At 43.1% G+C, this 25,483-nt stretch overlaps 2 protein-coding genes across 6 annotated transcripts in view; both read right to left on the reverse strand.

The window, feature by feature from the left end:
• The window catches only part of RIC8B (RIC8 guanine nucleotide exchange factor B), a 102,175-nt gene extending 90,914 nt beyond the window's left edge, over window positions 1-11,261 (reverse strand). For 4 of the 5 annotated variants that reach the window (XR_005084538.2, XR_005084537.2, XM_037160126.2 and 1 more), the window contains exons 1-2: window positions 10,708-11,261; window positions 2,284-2,331 (exon numbers count right to left, since the gene is read on the reverse strand). Coding sequence is in view for 3 of the 5 variants with exons in the window: in XM_037160126.2 (XP_037016021.2) it covers window positions 2,284-2,331; window positions 10,708-10,791 (132 nt within the window). In the remaining 2 variants the exon portion in view is untranslated. The remainder of the gene's footprint in view (window positions 1-2,283; window positions 2,332-10,707) is intronic. The other variant, XM_037160129.2, reaches the window with a different exon arrangement.
• Window positions 11,262-22,658: 11,397 nt separating this feature from the next.
• RFX4 (regulatory factor X4) overlaps window positions 22,659-25,483 on the reverse strand; it is a gene marked incomplete at its 5' end in the record, with an annotated part of 105,386 nt that continues 102,561 nt past the window's right edge. Inside the window, one exon of the mRNA XM_037160584.2 lies at window positions 22,659-24,158. Within this exon, the coding sequence (XP_037016479.2) occupies window positions 23,886-24,158 (273 nt within the window). The remainder of the gene's footprint in view (window positions 24,159-25,483) is intronic.

The following is a 25,483-nucleotide window of genomic DNA, read 5'->3' on the forward strand; positions in this document are numbered from 1 at the left end:
TTGTAACAACATGCTTCTTTTACTTTCACTTACCTCTCCCCCATTAGCATATAATGGTTTGTCTCTTTCCCTCTCTTTACCATATCATAATATTTCATTATGTAGCCATACACTAGCTTCTTCATATACTCCCTAATTGCTGGACACTTGGTTGTTTCCAATCTTTTGCTTCAGTGAATAACATTTTACTTGAGTTCAACCTATCCACAAAACAGATCTCTAAAAGTAGCAGTGCTTGGTCAAATGGTAAAATGCATCTGTAATTTTGGTAGATACTGCCAGTTTCTTTTCCACAGGAATTGTGCCATCTTGCACTCCCATCAAATGAGTGAGTACTTATTTCCTAAAGACCCTCTATAAAAATATACACTCTGGATCTCACCCCCAAATTCTGACTCAGTAGATAAAGGGTCGGGCCTGAGCAGACTTATCTTTAAAAACGTTCCCCAGGCAGTACATTCCTGGTCGAGCACCCCTGTTCTAAAAGGCATTCTAGTTTTTTTACACTGTTTGAATCCAAAACAAATTAGAATTAAACTTTTAACTTTCAAAATTTATTCTCCATGTCATTCATTCAATATACCTTTTAAAAATCCTCATCCAAGGACATGCTTATTGATTTTAGAGTGAGGGGAAAGGAGGGAGAGAGGGAAAGAAACATCTATGTGAGGGAGAAACATCAACTGGTTTTCCCTCATATGTGCCCCAACCAGGACCAAGCGCACAATCTAGGCATGTACCCTGACTTGGAATCAAACACACGACCTTTTGGTTTACAGGACACTGCTCCTGTAAACCAACTGAGCCACCCAGCCAAGGCCAATAATACTTTTTAAGTGCCTATTATGTTCTGGGCACGATAGGTGTGGAGGACATAAAGATAAATAGTAGTATCTGTCATCAGTAAGTTAGCTGGGTCTAGTAATAAGAGACAGATAAATAATTAAAAGCATAATATATAAGCATAGTGTTAGAGATTTACGCAGAATTTTATAGGAATGCTGAAAAGGAACATTTCATCCTAACAAGAATGCCAGAGGAGGCTTTCTGAAGGATGTGCTCCTGAAGCTCTGTAGGATTAACCAGGTTAAAAGGAGTAGAGGGATACATGAAGGAAATGGCATTCTGGGTACAAAACAACATATACAAAGGGAGAAAATAAGAAACAGAAGGGATGTATATGTGCATTTAACTGGAAACATTTTATATTGCTACAGCATAAAATACAAGGGAGAGAAGTAAGCTGCAAAAGCAGGCAGAGATCAGGTCACTAAGTATCTAGTATGTTATGTTTAGGAGCTTGAACTTTATTTTATAGGCCAAAAATCACTCAAGGGTTTTAAAGACTGGGAGTGACATGGCCAGACTGTTGTTCTAGATTTATGGACGATGATTTGTAGGGAAAAAACTAGAAAAAGAAAGAACAGTTAGGAAACTGGTACAGTAATCCAGATGAAAACTTGAATTAGGTCAGGGGTTAAGGAAAGAATGGGCTAAAGAAACCATAAGAGATAAAATGAGCAGGACAAGACATTAGATGTTGGGGCTAGAGGTGAACAAGATGATTTCAAGGTATTATCAAACCACTGCCAGGAACGCACTAGGTTTAAGCAATTTTTGCAGCAGCAGTGATAGGTTTACAATGATTCAGTCATGCTCTTTTACCTGGTCTTGGCATTTATGAGGCCAGGGATAGAAGTATGCAGCCCAGCAAAACACAGATAAAACTGGTGAGCATCTCCTTAAGCATCATGCTTTAATCAACTAAGTAAAGCAACTCAGGCAACCCAACAGTGAAACACATTTCACGTGGTCATATCTCTGATGCACCTTCTCTTATAACTCCTCTATTGGTGGGTCTCTTCTTGACTCCATTTTCCTCTATGCCCATGAAGTGGCCTAGACAACTGCTGACAACATACACAACTGTTGGCACAGGGAACAATATGTGGCTAAGGGTCAGCAGCATGAATACCTGTTTTCCCAAAACTGAACAAAAAAACAAAATTTACAAGATTAACAAAACATTTTGGGCAGCCTAAAGTCCTGCCATTAAGTGAACCCTTCCCACTGTTCTGATTGAACCAAGTGTAATGGTCCTGTGAGGTGGAGCAGGATTGAATTGTGTGTATGAAACCTGGCACTTGCTTTCTTCTCAGAGTTCCTAAAAACAAACTGGAGGGAAACTGAAAACTAAATAACCATCTGATGAAAACAAGTCCACTATTTAGAAAGTCCATGAATGAAACACACATACACACACAGAGTAACACTGAGGCTTACCTTTCTTTTATCTTCATCTGTTGGTTCAAATTTGAAAGTAGCCCTATGCTGAAGGGGGAAAAAAGGGAAACAATGTCATTTTAAATACGCAGATTTTTTATTCTGGCTGTTTAATAATATATACTTTCTCTAAAAGTGCTGTCTTCTTACATCATATTTCACTCTTCTTATTCAAGTCAGAGAGATAGGCATGTAAGCAAATAATTCTAAGCAGTCTGAAAAGACTACCGCAGAAATATATATACCAAGGAGCGCAAAGTACCAAGCCTCTAACTCTGCCCAGGGAAATCTGGAATGCTTTGCAAGCAGTGTGGAGAATTTGAACTGGTCCTTGAGGTATGAATAGAAGTTTCCAGGAGGCAAATGGAAAGCACTGTAGGAACAGAAACAAAGGCTCAGATGTGTGAAACAGTGTGGTATATCTGTGAAATGAGCAGCTCCGTCAGAGTAAAACACAGGACACATGTTAGGGGGTGGGGGAGTGAAGAAAGATGAGGATGAAAATGCTGACTGGACAAAGATTTGGAAAGGCCTTCCAATGATGCTGGGGGGTTGCACTTTCTTTTTCATATGCAATAAGAAATCATCAGAAAATTATAGATAGGGAAGAGAATACTCAGATAAATATTCTGTAAAAGTGAGGGTTTAAATTCATGGCTCCATCACTTAATAGTTAGTTGAGCAATTACTAGACTCTCCGTAACTGGATTCCTCATGTGAAAAGAGGGGATACCTAGTTCACAGAGCTGCTGTAAGGGTTAAAACAGCTATGGCACATAACATACCATCTAGGTGCCCAGCACATAATAAACAGTAAATATTAGGGTTATAATAGTGGTGATACCAATAATATCGAGGGGAAAAAAACTAGAAGAGAGTGTCATGACTCCTAAAATGATTGGCAACAACACTGTATTTTCCACTCTGTAGCTACAACAGATGATGGAGTAAGCTGACTTGTCTACTGTCACAGAAAGAGTGATGATACCCCAAAACTACAGCACAAAACTCTTCTTTCTCTGCTCCAGTTTTATTCAGAAGAACCAAGTGTTCTTACGAATCCTAAGCTTTCCTTTAAAAAAAATCTCCACTGAACATCTCTCTGACTTTCCTTTGCATTTCCCACACTGGCCACACTAACAAACGTTTACCAGGCAACCCACCAAGAGTTAAGCACACTGAGCACTAAAGATATTATCATTACAGGTGGTTGTGCACTGACAGCTTTGTAGAAGAAGCAATTTTTGAAATTGAGTGAGATGGAGAAGAAGTGTTGACAGTGCAACAATTCTGTTGCCCATGCAACAGTTCTGTGTAAGAAATGGTAAGAGATAAGACTTAGAGGAAAGAGAGAAGGGCCATTTGAGGAAACCTAAGAGGGTATGCTTCACTTATGGTATGCAAAACAATCAAAATGAATTATGTCAGGTGGTAAGGGGCTTGAACTGCAAGACAGGTAACAGGCGCACAGGAAGACTCCGAGGAAAGTATAAATAGTTGAGCAGTCTGGAATATTTTGGTCAGTAGCTTACGGGTCAGATAAAAAGGAGAGCCAGACTAAAGACATAAAGCTCTCTGAGAACTGAGCATCAATAATCCAAGCAGGGTACTGCTGGCAGCAGTATAAACTGACACAAACTTTAAAAGGGAAAGTGATGTGGCAACACATATTAGAAACCATAAAAATATTCATACCCTTTCACCCAGAACTTCTACTCTTAGGAATTTACACTAATGAAATCATCCAGAAAGAGAGAAAAATTATATATATTAGCATAGTCACTACAATGCCATCTAATATAAGAAAAAAAGAGGATCTTGACTATCCAACAATATGAGACCGACGAAATGAATTGCTGTGTAGCCACCTGAGAGACTATTATATTGCAATTAAAAAGGTAGCTAAAAAGCTCTGTAACAACATGGAAAATTACATACAGTGGCATCGAGTGGAAAAAGAGCAGCTATGTACAGGGGGTGGTGAAATTTCTAGTGATTTTTTTGGACAAAACTCACTGTTGGTATATTATTTTTATAATTAAAAGGGAAATTTAAAAATAAAAGATGAATGACTGAATGAACAAGGGAAGGAAGAAAGAAGGACAAGTTGTAAATCTGAAGGCTACAACTTAGGAATTTATAGACCTGAGATTTAATAAAAACCAACATTAGATAAAAGATAAAGCAGCACCAGACATGAGGCCATGCTTGTCAACTGAAGCTCAGTAAAGGTGCAACACAAATGAAATAAACAATTGTACTTAGAAACCAAGGAAGCTTATTACTTGCCATTATATGTAAATTCCACTAATTATCTGAAATGAATGCACCTATTTGCCACTATAATGATTCTCCTAAATATTTTTCAGGATTTATAGTAAGGGAATAGAAAACAATGTTTTGGGAAGACCTTCATTAAGTTATATATTTTAAACAGTTTCTATGTAGAATTAATCTTTTAAAGTGATAATTTAGAATAGTACCAAGGTTGAATTTTTCTGTTGGTTTTTAAATGCAAAGCTGATCCTGTCATAAAACCACAAAGAAGGAAGGAAGGAAAGAGGGAAGGAAGGAAGGAAAGAGGGAAGGAAGGAAGGAGGGAGGGAGGGAGGGAGGGAGGGAAGGAAGGAAGGAAGGAAGGAAGGAAGGAAGGAAGGAAGGAAGGAAGGAAGGAAGGAAGGAAAAGAAAGAAAGAGAGAAAGATAAAGCTTTCAAAAGCCCCATCTAAAAAGCATGAGGGCTTAATTTAATTAGAAAATATACTGGTATGTGAGACAATAAGATTGAATTTTGAATGTGCCAATTTATTCAGGAAACTCAAGCCCTCTAAGATTGCTTGGATCCAAAGATATTTAAGGCTGGCTTCTTTTATCCAACTTAGATCATCCCCAACCTATTCAGTATCTCTAACCTTTACTCGCTCCCCTTTCTATAGCTGAAAAGAAGGGGAAGAAGGAACTAATTAATACATTTCTAGAACTGCTAGCCAACAGTCAACTGCCTCACCTTCTTTATATGCTTAATTTCCAGACAAACAGGAGCAACAAGTCAAATATAAACTAAAGGGTAAAACCACTGTTCAATTAAGAGAGCTAGTAAGGTAGGAACGGCTCGGTGACACACCAAACTCATTTTGAAGACTCCACTGTAAGCTTCCAAAAGCCCAGGCTCAGGAGTGACAGAACACAGGGTTAGAGTCCAGTCCCGCTGCTTATTAAAAGTGTGGCCATGGTCCAGCTACCCAAATTTTCTACCCACCAGAATTTCCTTCTTTATGTATAGCTCGTTGCCCATAGCAGGTGTTCAATAAGTGACCACTAGCGTTAGTATTGCATGGCCTATGATGTTGGCAAAAACTGAACTTTTCATGGTAAGGAAAGTAGCAGTTATTTCATAGATTTCCAAAGAAACACTCAAACAGTACCGATACAAGGGCATTAACCTGACTGGGGTGGGGGTGGGGTAGGGGTGTGTCTTGCTATGTTTCATGAACAAAGATTACTTCTACAAGTAAATTCCAGTAACTGAGATTATACAACCCAATCTGGAAATAAGAACAAGGTATAACAAAGGAACAGTCCATTAAACAAGCTCTTCTTCAAAGTTCTGTGGAATAAAGTCAGAACTCAACCTCAAAGTGGAAAGCAAAAAGTCCCCTTATGTGGTATATTTATTTACATGCCATATTCAAACGTGGAGACTGTATTTCTAGAACTATCCTAATATTAGGTCCCTATCAATCAGGTGCTTCTAGCAGATAAATTAAGACCTCAGTGCTATTAGTGTGGTTTTCCTCTCTTATGAGGACTACTCTTGGAGACCTACCTACCTGTATTTTAAAAAACTTTTACCTTTCATTTGTCCATAAACCTGCCATACTTCTAATGTAGAATCCTGCTGGAGCTCGCTATAGGATAACATATGTCCAGGTGGCTTCTACAGCCACCAGGCCATCTCTCTAGTTGTCATCATAGTTGATGACTCTAGGCCTCAGTTTCTTTACCTATTAACTGAAGGGGTTGGACCCAATTATCTTTGAGCTTCCTTCTGATCTAAATATCCTATGATACTACTGCGTATCTTGGGATACAGGATCACCACTAAGCCCATTATCAACCACTATGGTTGATAATCATAATGATAGCAACCAATCTCTCTACTAAAAGTTCATCCGGACAGACCCTAAAAGAGAAAAAGGAGTTGGACAGCCTAGACTAGCACAATATGCACTTCCCATAACAGCTCATTCTGTCACTGGAGTGAAGGAGTTAGGGTTCAACAGTAGGCAAAGGAAGCAGTATACTGGCTCTGAAAAACCTTTCTCTCCTGTGTTCAAAAACACAGAATAGGCGGGGTAAGAGCCCTGGATATAAAATCTGGGGACTAGGCCTGCCACTAGCCATGTGCTCTTGAGCCCAGAGAGAGTCGCTCTGTCTTTCTAAACTTCAATTTCCTACTCCCACCAAAGGGAATACTTGTATTTCCCTCATAAGTTTTTTTTTCTTTTTCAATAAAAAGCAAGGATATGCGTTTATGGATTTTAAAGACACAGGAGGCCAGGGGTGGGGGGAGGGGCAAAGAGAGAATAGAGGGAAACATTAATATGAGAAACATTGATTGGTTGCCTCCTGCATGCTCCCCAATGGGGATCAAACCCACAACCTAAGTTGTGTGCCCTGACCGGGAATCGAACCCACAATCTTTTGGTGTGGGTGACACTCCAAACAACTCAGCCACTAAGATAGGTCTCCCTCATAAGTTTTAATATAAGAGGATTACAGTGTTACCTCGGTACTCATTGCTAATTCATTCTGAACTCGTGACAAGTGCTGAAACCGATGAGCACCAAACATTAAAGCATTTTCTCTTGCTGGGCACCGCTGTAACTCATACAAGGGCTAGCAAATGCGTTAAGTCCCAAGCAAGTGCCAAGTGCTAAAACATTTTTTTTCTTATCAAAATTCGACAAGTATAGGGTTCGATGAGTTCGGAAGCCGATGAGTACTGAGATATGACTGTGTATGTAATAACATGTGAAAGTGCTTAGAAAAATATATAGGGCATAGCAGGCACTCAACATATGTTAACAGGTAAAGTGAGAAAAAGAACAACCACGTTTGCTATTTTTTAAAAATACTTTCCCATACTGAGTCAACCTGCATTACGTCCTTGAGAAACAGACGTTTCGTTTTTTTCTGGGATAAATAGATCTTCCCTTTCCCCAGGATAACCAGGGCCAGTGAATGAAGCAAGAAAGCTTGGGAATTAAAGTCTCTGTAACACAGCAGAAATTAGACATTGTTACCTGTTGCTCTGAACATTCACAAGGTATTTTGCTACCCATCAGAAAGTGTAAAGGTCAAGGAAAAAGAGAAAGAATGAAGTATATCTCCCAATTTATTTTATGTCAACTCTGTCGACTCAGTGGCATGTATATAATTCCTGCCTTTTCTTTTTTGTTGAAAAACTAAGTTACGGGTTCTTTCTGAGAACAAGGCACTAACCTGAGTGCTTTACACATTAACTCATTTAATCCTGACAGCAAACCCAAGATGTAAATACTGTCATTATCCCTGGTTTGGCAGATGAATAAACTGATGCACAGGAAAGTTAAGTAACTTGCCCTAGGCCGCATGGATGGTAAATTGAGAACCAAGAGCCCAGGCAGTCTGGCTCAAGAGCCTGTGCTTGGACCACAGGATCTCTTTGGTACCTTGATCATTAGAAATGTAACTCACTGAGTGAATGCTTCCAGGCACACTGGGCTCAGTGTTTGGCATTATACTTCATTTAATTTAATCCTCAGAATAACTTACATGATATTATTCCTATTTTACAGATAAGGAAATTGACACTCAGGTTTAAAATAACTTATCCATAGTCATGAAGCTAATAATGGCAGATCTGAAACAAGGTTCATCTGACTCTAAATTCCACCTTCTTTCCACTATCCGTGACTACCTCCTTTAGAGGACTGGCTTTACTAGAGATATAAGGTAGCATGAAGATCGTCTTCCCCCAAACAATGAGTTAATCAGTCTCTCTCTACATCATTCATTTTCCTTCTTGGTTAGACTCTTCATGGCCCCATAACAACATCTTATTCTAAACATTTCAAATCAATTTTTCCAGAAACGAAGCACACAGTATCCAGCTACTTTTCCAGGGTTTCCAACTTCATATCCTATAGGGCTGGACAATTTAATTCTATCTCCCCATTCTTACTGCCGTACCACAGTGATCATATTTCCTCTTCCTGTTAATCTGCCTCCAATCTCACCTTGAGGGGCAAAGCCCCACTGCAGACATGAAACTCAGCTATTTTCTCTGTACTCTGGCTTTACTACACTCAGCATTAAACATGAGAACTCTTTCTGAAGAAGCTGACTCAGTTGGGATCAAGTCACAGCATTTTCAGGTTTGGTCCAAAAAGTTCAATCCTCCAAAACACATCAGATATATCACCTTAAAGAATATACGTTGAAGAAAAAAAAGAATATACATCGAGCATTGCAACTTTAAAGACATTTCATTCCCGGTGTGAAAAGGGTGCTGGAGATGTCCAGAACTTAAGCTGACAGCACTTGGCCAGGAGAGGTAACCAACCTGGAGGAAGGTCAAGATTAGGAAGAGATAAATTGGAGGAAGCAAATCTGGAGTTCTAATTAGTTTAGCCATGAAGGAGAGGAAAATATTAAAGGAGGTGATAAGATTCAGTTCGAGGGTTTTCCTTCTCCATTCCCTATGGAAAAAAAAATTGCTCTTTATCGCTAGGTATCTGCCACATAGTAAATGCTAAATAAATACTAATTGATTCAACACAACAGCAAGGTTTCTGTTGTATTCCTTTCTTTTGAAAATCAGTTTACAGCTACCTTAAATCTTTTTTGGGAAGTAGTTATAAATCAAGTAAAACTAATGGACTCTCCACAACATGTACACACCTATGCATTAAATGAATTCCTCCTCAATTAGGTAATGAGGCAACAGTAAATCGTATCAAAAAGTGAATAAGCCAAGATATAAACAGAATTGAATCTATGCATCCTCCCAAAGAAAGCAGTGTAGTCCTGTAGAAAGAGCGGTCACACAAACTAGATTCTAATCTCAGCTTCATCTCTCAATGGCTGTGCAGACTTGGGGCAACATGATTCTAAATTTCATCTGTGAAATGGGGAATACCACCACTTCCCTCACAGGGTTGTTGGGAAGACTGCAGGGGAATGAAGATGTCTTATTTTTGGATCTTCTCCACCCAGGGCAGAAATGGAATTCTGGCAGTTCAATAATACAAAGTGCATGTGAGTGCAGTGGTGGGCACAGAGCAAACACAGAGAGCAAATTATGAATGGAAGCAAAGGAAAGGAAGAACGATGTTATATCTAGGGTGTGACTTGGTGTTGGATGTGTTTTCACAGAGGGAGTAGTCGGTCATTCCTACAAAGTAGTCTTCTAAATGGAAGAATAAAGGTGTGGTATGCTCTCTTTTGAAGTGAGCACGTAAAATTCCTAGAAGGACAAGTAACGTAATGGAAAGCTAACGGTTTTAGGAGAGTTTTAGAGAAGTGGTTGGGATTTATAACAAAATACCTTTTTACCGCAGAGCTGTGCACTGGAAAGAACAATGAATGGTTTGAAGACCTAGGTTGGAACCCCAGCTCACAAGGATGACCTTGGGCAAGTTACTTAACCAATCAGAGAATCTCAATTGCAAAACGCAGATAAAACCTTACAGGACTGCTGTCAAGATTAAATGAGACAACGGATGTGAAAGCTGTTAATGTAATACAAATAATAAATACTATTAGGAGTTAGATTCTCCATCTCACTGACAACACAGTATGTCCATGACCTTGGCATGATTTCAGTTCTTTCAGCCTCGGTTTTCTCATCTATAAAACGGGGAGGATAATACCATCTACCACATGAACATTCTGAGAATCAAGTTAGACCATACAGGGGACAACACGCCTTGGAAACTGTACGGTGCTGCTCCAGCTACATAAAGAACTACCAGGGTGGCTGATAGCGTGTCAAGGGCCGTGTTTATGCACAGAAACGTATTTTTATGCTACACAGGTGAGGAAGCCTCGTGTGCATTCGCGCAGCCTAGAGTGGGGCACGGGGCACACACGCACATCCACGGATTCCGGGGGTGTGACTTGAGCGCTCGGGAGCAGGACCGCAGGACGGGCGGCTGGGCCGGAATCAGAGGAGTGGGCGCCGGGGTGGGGGCAGGGGCTGCAGGGTGCACGGACGGCAGGGGCTGGGGGCGCAAACACGCATGCCCAAGCCGGAAACGTCGCTTCTGGGGGAGAGCAATGCGCATCCCCGGAATGAGGGGGGTGGGGAGGGATGCGCGGTGCAAGCCCAGAGGGCGGCCCGGGGGCGCTACACCGCAAGCTCGGGGCCAAGGCTCTTTACCTTATCGCTGTAATCCCTCAGAACCCGCTCGATAGCCCCCGCCTCGCCGGCCCGGACGATGTAGAGGGCGCGCTCTTCGTCCATCGCCGCAGGTGCGGGGGAGCCGCGGCCGCTCTGCGCGCCCGAGCCGCTGCTTCCAGGTAAACGCCTCGCGCCCCCGCTCGCTCGCTCCTTCCCAGCTTCCTTCCTTCCCTCCTTCCCTCCCTCCTGCCTCCAACCCGCCAGCCTCCGCCCGGCCAGGCCCGACGTCACCGCCCCTCAACTTTCACCCCGCGACGTCACCATTCCCCCAGCAACCAGAGGCTCGAGGCCGCCCCGGACCAGGCCGAGGACTCGGTGGTGGCCTGCCGAGCGGCCTAAGGCGGGGTCAGGCCCGAGGGCCTGCTCGCTTTTCTGCCTCTCCCTTCCACGAAATAGAGTGCAGCTTTTTAAGTGGGCTTTCACAGACAGAACTGCTCTTTCCCGACCCTCCTCTATGAATCATTCTCCTCAGCTGACAAGAACGACCGGGCTCTTCCCCTCCACTCCAGGAGGCAACAGCCAAAAAGACTACAATTCCCTGCGCGCAGCGGGGTCATCCTGCTATTCCAGCAAATTTACTGGAGTGCCGAATGGCATGTCGGGATTAGTAGTCAGCCAGGGGGAAAGACTTCCCTCCAAAGGCACGCTGGGAACTGTGGTCCTGCGACGGCCGGAAACTAGAGTCTGGCGGCCGCCAAGGCCAGCGGCCAAGAAACCGTTAGGGGGTGGGTCTAAGCGTCGGCTCTGCCTCCTTTTTGTTCCCTGCGGACCTGATTGTCCCGTGGAGCATTGGCTGGACTGGTTGACAGTCGCGGAAACTGCAGCCCTTCGGTGGGAAGTGTGAAGCCCCGGTTTAATTCCCAGTTTTCTCATTTAGCGGTTTCAGTCTCTTTCAAATTCTTTCCTTCCTACCTTGTTTGTGGTCATGTAATATATTCAGATACAGTAATGCGGGAAATTACAGATAGTTATCTAGATAGAAGAGATGTGGCGATTTTTAAATAGTTTTTAAATCATTTTTATTTTTCAGTTAAAATTGACATGCAACATAATATTAGTTTCTGTTATACAGCCAGAGGTTAGACTTAGAACTTTCTAGGTAATTATCATCCTGACATCTCATACCTCTCTGACACTATACATAATTATTAGAATACTATTAACTATATTTCCTATGCTGAACTGTAGATCCCTATGTCTGTTCTGTAACTGTCAATTTGTATTTTTTTATTTCGTCACCCTCTTTATCCATCCCTCCCAACACCCCTCCCATCTGTCAGCTGTCAAAACATTCTCTGTGTGAGTCTATGTCTGTTCTGCTTGTTCATTTATTTTGTTTTTTAGATTCAATCATTGATAGGTATGTATTTATTATCATTTTGTTGGTCATCTTTATCTTTTTTTTTCTAATTCTTAACATCTTTTAACATTTAATATAATAGTGGTATCGTGGTGATGAGCTCCTTTAGCATTTTCTCATCTGGGAAGCTCTTTATCTGCTCTTTGATTCTAAATGAAAGCTTTGCTGGGTAGAGGAATCTTGGTTGTAGGTCCCTGCTTTTCAACACTTGGAATATTTCTAGCCCAGCCGTCCGGCCTGAAATGTTTCCAGTGAGAAGTCAGCTGATCAGGCGATTTGTTTGCCTTAATGGCTGGCATGTATCGGGTGCCACCTGAGCACCAAGCTCAGTGTTCGGTGGGTTCCTGGTAGCCTCTCATTCTCATGACACTAAGATTTTTGTGGAACCAAAGGAACCTGAGTAGGTTAAGCAGTTTGTTCTAAGTCACATAGCCACTGAATGGAGAATCTGAGATTTAAATCTGGGTCCTTCCCCAACAGTGGCTTCTCTACAACCACCAGTAACGCAATGATGCTGATGTGCTGGTAGTAGTAGTGATGATGATGATGGTGCTGTTGATAGAGGCTCACACTTGCTAAGTGTTTACTACATGCAGGCGCTTTGTTTCTTTAGCTATATTGCCTCAGTCAATTTCACACAAATTTAGTCAGCACATGTTTGATAACCTATGCCATGCCCTGCACTAGTCCATGCAATCCAGTGCTGTGTGGCGTACAAACAGTGGGTCCAAAGAGAAGCCCCTGCCCTGAGAGAGCTTCAGTTCTAGTGCGGAACCGATGAGGGAGGCACTATGCTCATTTTAAGGTGAGGAAACTGAGTCTCGGAGAGACTAGTAGATGAATTTACCAAGACTGCAGAATTTGGAAACTGAATTTAAACTCAGAGTCTCTGTTCTTTTTACTCTCCCAAGCTATTTGTTAGAATGTGGGGGAGTTTTCCAAGTAATTTCCACTTTGCCATGCCAGGCAACCTTTACCAGAAATCATCTTTAATACCTCCCCTGCCCACCTCTACCTCTTAAGCAGTGCTGGTAATTTTATTCATCTGGTAATTATTGAGTTTCTTCTGTGTGTCAGATGTTGTGCTAGGCTTTGGGAATGTGGAGGTAAAACCAAATATGGAATCAGAGTTCATGGAGCTTTAGATCTTTCTGTGGATTATACTTGCAACATACATTTATTGAGCATATTTGTTGAGCCAGGCATTGGGGTAGGTGCTGTGTCCATAATAAACTAAGAAAGATTTTAATGTATCTCTTGAAAAGGCACACTTTTTAGAAAGATCATGGTATATATAGTAAGCTACATTCCTTAGGTAATAGTAATATTTTGCAATTGTTTTAAACAACTTACAAAAACATTTTAATATGGACTATTTGTGGATCTTTGAGAAAGATATTGTTCCCATATACAGATGAGAAAACAGACTCGGATGGGTTAAGTCACACAAACTGAGACTCCACTGAGAGCTGTAACATAGCAGTATTTGGGTGCCTACTCTGTGTCCAATACTGTATTTTGTGCTTTTTAGGTGACCATGTATTTATTTTTGGAGCAAGGGCTCCTGGACAGGATACTAACAAGCATAAAGTATCTGAGTAGAGCTGTTTCTTTAAAAGAGAGTCTTTACACATGTGTTTCAAATGTCTATTTAACAGAAATGGGCTTATGTTTTTAGGCTCCAACCCTGTACTTCTAAAAAGAGATGCAAAAATAAGAAACCACATGAATTAATGGCTTGGGAAATTGCACTTTAGTAATTTTAATTAAGCGCTAATATTCTGACTTTATAAATCAAAAGGAGCTTTGATTCTAATTCAAGTCATCCTTTGACCACTGAAGAGACTCTGGTCCCAGAAAAATGAAGTGACTTGTCCAAAGTCAATAGTTAAAAGCAGACTCTGGGACTAGAGCCTATACTAGCTGAATCCCAGGTCACTACGTCACTGTACCTCCCTGAATATTTAGTTATGTGATACTTTAGTGACTGGAGCCCCCAGTCCAGCACAAACTCCAGTTCTTGTTGATTCTCGGGTGGCACTGTACTAAGGAACTAGGCTTTAGAGACCCGGTAATCAGAGCAACAAATACTTAGTCACAAGTCATTGTTCTGAAAGATAGTAACATAATAATTCTATACATATATATCAGTGGTATTTTACTGGTTTCAAAATATCTCCATATATGTCATCTGACTTAATCCTTATAATAGCTGAAAAAGTGCAAGGTCAAAAGGACAGGCACTATCTTCTTTTTTAATAGAGAAAAGGGAAGTCCAGGGTGTTAATTAGCTTGTTCATAATAAGTTGGCTAATAAGTGGTGTAGTTAAGGGCTAGAAGTGCTCTGGGTTCTGATAGCATAAAATGTTATGGAGCTATAGGTCAGGGCCAATGAAAAAGGCCTCCAAATAGATACTAGTCATTTATTTTGGACTGCGATATATCCTGCTGTGGCAGTGCCTCTGCCACGACAATGCGTTAGTTGGAAGGTGCCAAGTTGAAGGTCTTTAAGGAGTATCTGGTGCCAACAGCATTTAAAAACCAAGTCTTCCACCCTGGCTGAGTGGCTCGGTTGGTTGGAGCACCATCCTGTAATGTACACCAAAAAGGTTGCGGGTTCTATCCTCGATCAGGGCGCATACCTAGGTTGTGGGTTTGATCCCATTGGGTGCATATGATAAGCAACTGACTGATGTTTCTTTCTCACATTGATGTTTCTCTCTCTCCCTCAAATCAAGAAATGTGCAATTATTTGTACACCTTTTTTATAGGAGAAAGGAGAAATTTAAAAACTAATACAATCTCTACAGCTCCAGAATTGGAATTCAGAGAATTCCACTAATTCAAGATATGATCTGTCACTCAACAACCACCACACCGCTGTGTGAGACTACTTTCTCAGTCCTTAAACCATAGTGTCCTCAGCTCTAAAATGAAGAATTGAGTCAGATACTTTAGTTCTTGCTCAGTTCTAAAATTTTGCGATTCCAAGAACAACAAAACCGTATTTGAACATTCTCATTCTTTAGAAAAATCAATTAAGAGTGAGATTGTACAAATGAATATGTGTAAATTAAATATCATTCTGCTATGTGAAAATTATTTCTTGGGCATACCTGCAAAGATTCTGATTTAGCTGGTCTGTGGTAGGGCCTGAGTATTGGTAGTTTTAAAGCTTCTCTGTTGATCTGAGTGAGCAGCCAGGGTTCAGAACCAGTGGACTAACATTTTAATAGAGTATCAACTACTGAACTAGTGTTTTGGTGGACAACCAAAGTCAAGGGTATGTGACTCATTAGGCTTTGAGAAATAAGAATGACCCAGCAAGATGTAATTTATTTTAATTTCTACCAAGAATGAAGTCTCCTTTTTGTAACAGTTAATTATCATGGTTTGATCCTTTAATAAATACAAGGTGGGTAAATGTTGGTTTACAGCTGTGAGTACAGAAAACACAGAGGTTATTCTTGTGTTATAATTTATCAATTGTATTGTTTTCCATACAAACGGCTAGAAATCTACTTTTGCCCTACCCTGTATGTGCTGGTCTTTGGAGCACAGAATTACAAAACAAGTAGAAACAACTGATCCTGTCTTTTGGGGATATAGGAAACATCCAGGCAAATCAGCAAATCTTATCTACTGATAGAAAGAAGCAAATTGAATGTAAGTATTATGCAAATCAAAGCAAGATAAACATTGTTGGGAAAAAGAGTAATCAGCCCAGACCAGTGCCAGTCAGTGGGTTGGGCATCATCCTGCAAAATGAAAGGCCACAGTTTCAATTCCCGGTCAGGGCACATGCCTGGGTGGCAAGCCAGGTTCCCAGTTGGGGGGCATGTGAGAGGCAACTTCTCAGTGTTTCTCTCCCCCTCTTTCTTTCTCCCTTCCCCGCTCTCTAAAAACAAAATCTTAAAAAAAGAAAAAAGAGTAAACAGAGAAGTCTTCCTGAAGAAGGTGAACTGTAAAGAGAGAGTAATAGAGAGAATTTAGAGGGCTTAGAAGGTAGAGGGAAATGCCATGGGAAAAATTAATGGGACACTTACTGAGAAATGATACCAACTCGGTTGAACTTGAAAGCCAGTAATGGAGATTTCTTAAGAGGTCATTTGGTCAGTGGAATAAAGAGAAGTTAAATCCGACATTTCATAATCAATGATGGTTCTACGACCAATCCAACTTCAACATGTAATGTTCCTGAAAACGCTGTCTCATACGACGTAATGCCATATGACAAAAATAGGACTGGAAGACAGGAGAGGAGGGCCTGTTGCCGGAGGGTGTCAGACCCTGTGCACATTATTTTAATTTCTCAGTATTTCATAGAATTAAGACTGGATTAAATCATTTCAGAGTTTTTAACCTCTTAAAAATTTATAACTACTTGATCTAGCCTTTCAGCCCCTTTATGAGGTCCCTCGTAATAGTTCCAAGATAGCAGTTGCCAAAATTGAGCTCATGCTGTTAGTCCTCCGCAAATGTGCCTGCAGTTGTTCACTATCGATCGGCCGTCCACAGTGGGATTCTCAAAGGGAGCACATGAAATGGGCTCTGCCCTTTAGGAGTTTTTATTTACCCAAGAGCTGGAATGTGGGTCAGACCTATTTGCATCTCACTGGCTTGGAATCCCATGCAAACACCTCTTGGGAAAACCCGGCACTTTGGGTGGCAATGCTGTAATGTGGCGAAAGAGCTGGACTGGGGGTTGGAAAACCTGGCTTTCAGTCCTGACTCACTGTGTGAGTCTCAGAAGCCGAACATTTGTCAAATTCCTTAAAATCCTTCTGGCAACCTTTTTCTTTTCTTCTTTTTTAAAAAATCTAACAAGAATACTTGAAAGCCAAAAGAGTCTAGTTTAAATTTTAATTCTGTCTTTGGGAATTCAGGGATAAGTCACTTGCCCCCTTTGAGCATCGACTTTTTCCAACTGCAATGAGCATAATGATACCTATTTTGCAGGGTGCTGTAGGTAGTAAAAGAGATGGCTGTCAAAGTGGCCCGCATAGCAGGCCTGGGCATGGAGTGGCCACTCGTGTTAGCTGGACTGGAATGAAAAATGCAGCCTCCCTCAGAGTGATGTGGAGATTTTGGGATAAAGGTCATGGTGTTCCTATTGCTGTACAAATACATGTTTTGTTGTCGGTGGTGGTGTTTTTAAACAGAAGAGTAATTCCAACCCACTGCTTTTGTCTTTAAACCTGGAGTTAATGTCTTTAACATGGCCATACTTTGACATAAGACACTTTGGGTACAGTGACTGCACTGTGTGTATGTGTGTGTGTGTGTGTGTGTGCGCGCGTGCGTGTGTAAATAAGGAGTCTAAAACAACACACACACCAGTTGGTCTTTGCAATTAAACTTCTGAGATACACAGGTAAGAGGAAAGATATCCTCATACCTCTTCTTCCCACTACTACTTCTTTAACTCGAAGTAAAGCATTAATTTACTTACCAGCATTTGATTAAACTCTTAAGGCTCAACCCTAGAAGGAGGTGGCAGTAGACAAAGGATTATTGCCATTCATCATCAACACATTTTAGTCTTCCCCTTGAGTTGCCTGTGAAGGATTAGCTTTTCCCTGAAAGGAGGAAGACAGAATGAATTGCATCTATGGCCAAAGAACTGCCAGCCCCTTTCAGCTGGGGGCACATACCGGGAGCTTTTCCCATATTAGTCAGCTTTATCTCAACTTTTGGGCAGTGCCTACATCTGAATTTCATGGGTTTCAGGGTCAGTCAAAACAGAATTGTAGGCCTGTTGAGGTCAGAGGCCACTGCTGTCAAAGGGTAGTGACCTGAACAGCAAGAGGTAGCCAGTACCCCCCCACCCCCCTCAAATGACTTCATTCTAGTGAATACTTGGCTCATTGCACCTCCCCTGCAGAGCTTTTTTTCGACCTGGTAATGAAAATCCTCCTGTGGTCTGGGTTTTTTTTTTTTAACATTATTATTGATTTTCTTTTGTTCCTGTTTCTCTATAGAATGACCAAATCTCGATCCTTGATAATAGTTGTAGGTACCCTGGGAAAGCTAGTCTGCTGTTAACTTACAGTGAGTGGCGCGCTACTTCAGACGTCGGGGGATGACCTGGTGCCCAGCTTCGGAACAGTCTTCATTTGGCACACCGGAATTTCCCAGAACTTGTGAAATTCTTCAACCCCAGTAGATTCTATGAGCATGGTCAAGATTGATTTAAAAACTGCCAGGCCGATGAGGAGACAGGAATAGGGGCGGGGTGGGTGGAAGCAACAACAGGAAGGAGGAAGAAGGCAGTGTGCCGTGGTGTGAAGAACACCGACTCTGGAGCAGGGTAACTTTCCTTCAAACCCCAGCTCTCCCGCTTACAGTGTGACTTTGGGCAAAGCACTAAACTGCTCTGAGCCTGTGTTCCTTCACCCGTAAATGGAAACGATTATAGCATTGGTGTGGCCGGGAGGTTGGGAGAAGTGGAGAAGACATCTCTGATGTTCAGGGTGCGTAGCAGACCCCAAGAAGTGGAGCCACGGGCAGGTCTAGTTCAGAAAGGTGCCACACACACGTCACTGAGAGTGAGGAGAGGGCAGCGTGTCTCATTCTCCTCGTTTAAAGATCATCTTTAAGCTTTGGCTGCATTCCAGTTCTTAGGGAGACATTTTGCAGTTTATCCTTCTTGAGAGATGTGGCACGAGCCAGGACGTCCCAGATGCCGTTCCTGGCAGGGGCACGGTTTGGCAGTTCCTTGGGAATTCACTCTTTCCCAGCTACCCGGAAACTAATATAAATACCAAATATTAGCACTGTGGCTGTTTCCGAGGCTGCTTCTCTCACCCCTGCTGTCCCAGTTGGACCTCATGATTTTCATAATAGTTCTTAAAACAGCTGGTTTTAGCTCTTGAGGCATTTATGATGACAAAGGGGGGAATAAAACCGGGGAGCCCTATTTCTCCTGCCACCCCCTCTCTTCACCCACACCCCTTTCCTAGCAACAGCTCTTTTCTCAACTCTTGGGGCCCACGTCTTCCGTCCCACCTACACCAGAAGCAGCAAAATATGGGGGTGAGAAGGCGGCGGCGGGGGGGGGGGGGGGCTGAGGTGCAGGCAGAGGAATGGGGAGAGCTTCAAGGAGGAGGCTGACGAAACACAAAAGGTTCTGGCCTTCTCAGAAGAGGAGGAAACCACAAGGGCTGTGTCCAAGCTGGCTTAGTTTGGGGGGCTTCCAGGGGACTGAAGCAAACAAGGGCCAGGTTAGACAGTGGTGGGGAGGTGGGCTGGCCTGAAGGGCCCGCAGCACCGTGCCGGCAGGAGCTTGTCCCGGCAGGAGCTTGTCGGCTGCAGGGAGCCTGTTCACAGGGCAGGTCAGCGATTTTCAGCCATTTTCATTTCATGGCACACCCAGATCAATGACTAAAATTCTGCAGCGCATCAGGAAAATGTATTTTTTGTTGACCTGACAAAAATAGGTATAATTATGATTCATTCACACCGGTGGCTGTTGTGTTGGTTGCAGTTGTTTTGTTTTGTTTTGTTTTTTGACAATCTAAGGGAAAAGAGGTCAGTGCCCCTGGATAGTCAGGTGTTGCATGTTTTAAAAATTCTTGTGATGTACCAGTTGAAAGTCACCAGTGTAGGTTATTGGGGATTGACACTTTCCTCTACTCTGGACAGGCTGGAACCCTGTTAAAAAACACAAAACCTTGAGGTGCAAGGGCAGGGAATAGCCATCTCTGGGTCTTAGTACTTCAAGGTGCACGGGTTCGTGTTTCTCAACTTTGGCTGCATATTAGAATCACCTGGGGAGCTTAACCAATCTGATGACCTGGGTCCCATTCCAGGTCAGTTATTTACTGGGGGGTGGGACCTTATACATTGGTATTTCAAAAAGGGGACAAGGTAATGCTAACAGGCAGCCAGGGTTGAGAACCACTGAAGTCCAATCCTCCTTGGAGCAGGAGTGCCCCTTCTAAAACATCCATGGCGGAACTAGGAATTAACCTCAGTTCTACCATATTTTAAAGACAGTACATATATCCTTTCCTTTTTCTCTTAAGCTTCCAATAATGATTTGCATGCTTTAGGTTCTGGAGTAAGTCTGAACTCTATGCCTCAAGAAACCTACAGTAACCCCTCCCCACACCCTTTCCCCTGCAATAACTGGAGTATTTTTACTATCCCCTTCCAGGATTTTTAAGAAAATGTTGCTATCCTGCCTTTAAGAGTTGCAAGAAGCTGGGGCAGATAGCCAGTTTTTGCTCTTCTCCAGGTTCACATGAGATATTTTGATTGACATTACTTTAAAGCAAATACTAAGGACAAATCTGGAAAGACGGGGAAAACATCAGAAGACCGCTACCCAGATCTGTGTAGGAGGAGTGGGTGGGGCTGGCTACGCGGAAGTGGGTGGAATGTTGCTCAATGATGGTGGTGCGGGGACATGGGCTGAGCTCGTGGGCACAAACCTCAGGCTGTTTGGGGCACCAGCTGGTGGAGCCATCGCCTTCTCTCTTGTGGCTGTCTTCCTGAATCACTGCCCAGCTGCCAGTCCGTCCTTTGTTTTCCTTAAGCCGTCCACCCTCCTCACCCGGATCTGCCGGCCCAGGGCCATCAGCACACAAACTGTAATTGGGATGTCATAGTCATATAACATAGCTGCTTGGGGTCCAGAGTGGGAGGCGACCTTCCCAAGGTCACATGGTGGTGAAGCCAAGGCTTCCTTTCAGGTCTCTTTCCATGATTTGAGTCCCTCTCCCCATTTAGGTTGGGCTTACCCAATGGCACTGTTTTGATTGGTCTGTGACTGGGTTGCTGTCTCAGAGGGGCCACAGATTCCCTTTCTTTTCAGACCTGGGGTATCTTAGAGGCCTGACAAAGGACACAGCAGGCTGGATGCCTAGGACGCCACAGGCCTGCAACGTGGGTGAGCCATCCTGGCTGCTGTTCATGACTCCAGCCAGCTTCAAGCTGGCAGAGTTCTTTTCAGAAAGAGTCCTAAAGAGGGGAGTGTCCCTTTATTGCCAAGACTTTTCTGTTCTGCCTCTGACAAGTGACTGGCCCCACTCCCAGCTGCCAACCTTGCCCATTCCCATTCTGGTGACTGGGTAGGAACCATCGGAGAGGGAGAGAAGGTGCATCTGAGGCAGTGGGCTCACAGCAGCTGTTGTCTTTTCCTAATCAGATCCTTCTCAGCTCTGAAGTTGAAGGTGGAGGACATTTGGGAACACAGGCAGTATGCTCAGCTCCCAAGAGATGGGTTCCTTGTGCTCTGGAGAGAATGCCCAGTGGCTCCCAGCTCTTGGCCGGGCTGGGAGGAGGGGGCACACGTCATCTCCCCTGCCAAGTTCTTGGAGTGAGCACTTTATTCTCTGGGATTTAGGCCCTTGTTGATTGTGACTGTTTTTGCATAAAGATCGTGCCTTTAGTGAGCTTTTGGCTGTTCCTTATAAATGGGTGTTATGTACTGCTGCTACCTGGCTAGGGAATTTGGTGATTGCTTTATTTTTTTGTGATTAGTAAGTCAAAAGTCAAACTTATTGCACCCTTTCATTTCTGGAGCGCTAGCTTTGGACTGTTGGAGCGTGAGACCTGTGGTCATCCGCGGGTCTGTTCTGTGCAGCGACTGAATCTGAAATTTCACTCTCCCTTCTTCCCTTGTAGAAAGCCAACTCATGGATCATGGCCAACAGACCAAATAATGTACCTTCAGAGTGTGAAACCCAGTGCCTACTTTCTTTTGGCAGATCAGTGTAGCTCAATTTTTAAGGGGATGCTATGTAAAATATATCATTTTAATCAAAATCATTTTCAGGTATAAATATGTTATGCAACAGCAAGTAAGAGCTTGGTTTTAAAAATAAATCTTTCAAAATGCAGCAAATTGAGTTGTCAAATTCTCGTGCCTTTTAGTTAACATATCACTACTGCCATTTCTGGAACTCTCTGGCTCTGACTCTCTAGCATAGCTCCCAAATTCTTCCAGTTTGAGCAAATCATTTAAACATTCTGCCTTTATATCCTCAGTCCTCAGCTCGAGAATCAAAATGCAGTGCTGGAGGAGAATCTGTTGGTGCTTATTAAGTACTCAGTAATGTCACTTGTTCTGTTCCAGAAGTTTATTAGCATTTAAAGCTCTGCACTTGAAATATCTTTACACCCAGTGATCATTAAAGCATACTGAACTGAGTACGGGGCTGGGGGGACTTCTTAATGATGCTGGTGCCGAAGAGCAATGTTCCCTTTAAGAGCTGAATGCCCTTCGCTGATGTTAGTCGTCATGCAAACTTAAGTCCTTGTGTGTAGAACTGGTCCCCTGTAGACCTCGGCCAGGCTGTGGGTGCTAACCTGATGCTGAGGAGGGCACGTGGGGCCTATCCAAATTTTGATGCTGGTTTTATGGCAAGATGATGCTGAACTGGATAAAGCCCCACCCTAAAGGACCACTTAGTTCTGTTTTTTCTACTTACACCCTAAGTATCTGGAGTGGTATTTATATTACACACACAGACAGAGGTCACGCACGTCAGACGCAAAATGAAGAAGCAGGTCATTTCAATACTTTTTATTTGAGTGTGAAACCATTCATATCTTGCACAACTGTACAGATAAAACTATTTCCATTTTAGCCGTAGACATGATTATCACACTGAGTGGGTGTGATCAAAGATTTTATTTACAGAACAATTGCTAAAACATCCGATGTCATATTTCTATTTATTTCTTACCCATGGGGTAATAGGTCCACCATAATTGCTTGGTGCTTTTTATAATACAGAAAGAAAAACCTATGTTAAGCTCTAACAAACCTCACAAATTGCTACAAATCTGACAGAAAAATGCCTAAGAAAAAATTTTCCAAAAGTACAATACATTTTTATTTCCACACATACACAGTATAGTATAGGCTCAAAGGCACAGCTTTGAAATATCTTTTCTATCAAAGTGTCGGAAATTATTATAGTCTTATGAAGGAACCGTGAAAGTCGTTCTCACACTTTGAAGCTTGGTCCGTCCAGTTTCACAACGTTAACAGCAGAGTGTGCCACTCAATGCCATACGTCTACATTCTCACAGAACTTTCGGGAACCCCTCCCCTGCCTTCTGCTGACACTAGCCATTGTGCAAACTTAGGACAAATACTTGTATGTAGAAGAGCTGGTCCCCTACAAACTTCAATCAACTTAAGGCATACAGAACAGGCCTCTTCTTTCCCTCTAGACAGTGCTTGCATCCCCAAACCAGGCAGGCACTGTGACGGACAGGAGCGTAACGGGGAATCTTGTGTCTCCAGACACCTCCATTTAGCCCTGGCGCCCCTCAAAGCACCACCAGGACGAAGGGATGTGCAGAACATATGTGAGGGCTGTTCGTTGTACAGGAAGATGACAGACGCACGGTGAATGCTCTTGGTAAATTATGTGCCCGTCCAAGAACACAAACCAGATTCTGTCTCCAGTATCCATCCTTAAAGACTAAAGAGCTTTTGTCAACAGGTAAATAAGTAACTTACAGGGAGTGGTCGCCAACACAAAGCGAGGTTGTGGAACAAAGGGAAAAGGCACAGACCAGCCTGCCCGGGGTAGTGCTCTGTAGAAAGGCAAGTCTGGCTTGGCTGCGGGACCCCCGTGCCACTGATGTTTAGTGAGTCCTGTTTCTGAACTAAAGTTTATTCATGCCACACTGAATCCCAGCCTCTCGTTCTCAAGGAAAATGGACGCCTAGGAATGGTTCACACATTACAATGTATAGAGATAAGGTCTTCCAGGGGGTGGGTTTATTATTATTATTAATACTTATTAATATTAAATACGGATCCCTGTGAGAGCAGTCATTTCGCCCACCCTGTGGAGGCCTCTCCGTTGATGTAAGCGAAGCCAGGGAAGTGTTGCGTGTGCTCATACTCAGAATTCCTGCGCGTGGCCAGGGGTGTGTACATGTCACTAGAGTTTCCGTACCTCGTGGAATGCACAGACGGGCTTGTGTAGCACGTGTTGGCTGTGGGAACCTCTGGCCATCGGGGGGTGACGGGGGTAGGATGCAGTCTGGGAGTACTGCTCATCAAACAAGGTTCCATCCGGGAAGTGGGGCTATTAAAAGGGTACTTGTTGAGGGGAAAGAAATTCCACAAAGTTAAAATTAGCTCAAAGTTACATATACGCAATATCAGTCATGTTCACACTTTGTTTTAAGTTAAATTTCTTAAGAGGCTATTAGTGAAAGTTGATGGGAGGGAAATCGCTGAACCACAGAGAGACTGAACCTGGTCTAGGGAATATCCAACAGGAGAAATGCCAAGGGCTTCTGAGCCAGAGTTGGACTGGTGTGCGCTCAGCCAGTAATACAGACTCTGTGCTCTTTATCCGGAATGTCTTGCAAGTCAGAGCGCAAAGGAGGAATGGCTGTACTGGGAATCCAGGAGTGTCACAGGAGAGAGTGTGTGTATGACAGAGAGAGCGAGAGCGAGCTCGGGAGAGAGCAAGAACAAGGACGTGAGAACGTGTCCCAGTAGGTATGGATGGATGTCGGTTTTATCATTAGTCACGGTGATGTGATAGGTCCTACTCCATCAACCCAGGAGAACAATACTGCCAGTTAAAACACACCGACATCATTAACAGTAGCATTTACAGTTGAATTCGATTATGTACTGCAGCCTAAAAGCAGGCTTTTGAAGAAGAAGCAAGTGAACAACTTCAAAAGGTTATTCTATCATTTGAAGAACATCTGTCATTTTGGTTCATATTCACTGGAGTCCTGGAAGATACTTAAGCAAGAAATGGCAAATCATTGGGCTTGGCATGTATGAATGTGGAAGGAGTCAAGATAAGCCAGCTGAGAGGGGAGGGGAGGTGTGCTTTTGTGCAGGTCAGGGAAGCAGATGTGGCTAGCTCCAAGAAGGGAAGAAGTTCTAGAAAGAATAAGAGATAAGAGAGTGCCCAGGAAGGGCTGCTTCTTTACTTTTTTTTTTCCTTTTTGGTTCCCAAGACAGCTATGCAAATAAGACCTTCAGTACAATCAGAGGGGAGACGGGGAGGAGCTCGGAGGCTCTCAGTTTGCTGGCCAGTCCACACAGAGATTTCCTTGCTGTGCTCAGGGCCACCCCACCAAGGACAGGAGCCAGTCACCAAGGATGGCAAGGACAGCGGGTAGGGGAGAGAGAGTGTGTGTGAATGTGTGAATTCTTCTGCTCCCCATCTGTCTTCCCTGACAGTTGGAGAGTGGAGTCCCAAGGGATTAGGTGGGAGGCTGCCTCCTGTGAAGGAGACAGACAGGCTGAAGCCTAGACAGCCGGAGAAGAGGTTCTGACAACAGTGGCTGCTGCTTGCAGTCGAGGGAGCCAAAGGGAATGAATGGCTCTGCCTCTTCTGAGTGGGAGCCCGAGGGAAGCAGGGGGAGGCTGTTCGACCCGGTCCATGCAAAGAAAAC

This window comes from Artibeus jamaicensis, unplaced genomic scaffold (assembly GCF_021234435.1).
Source record: "Artibeus jamaicensis isolate MK-2021 breed Jamaican fruit bat unplaced genomic scaffold, CSHL_Jam_final contig_233, whole genome shotgun sequence".
Lineage (NCBI taxonomy): Eukaryota > Metazoa > Chordata > Mammalia > Chiroptera > Phyllostomidae > Artibeus > Artibeus jamaicensis.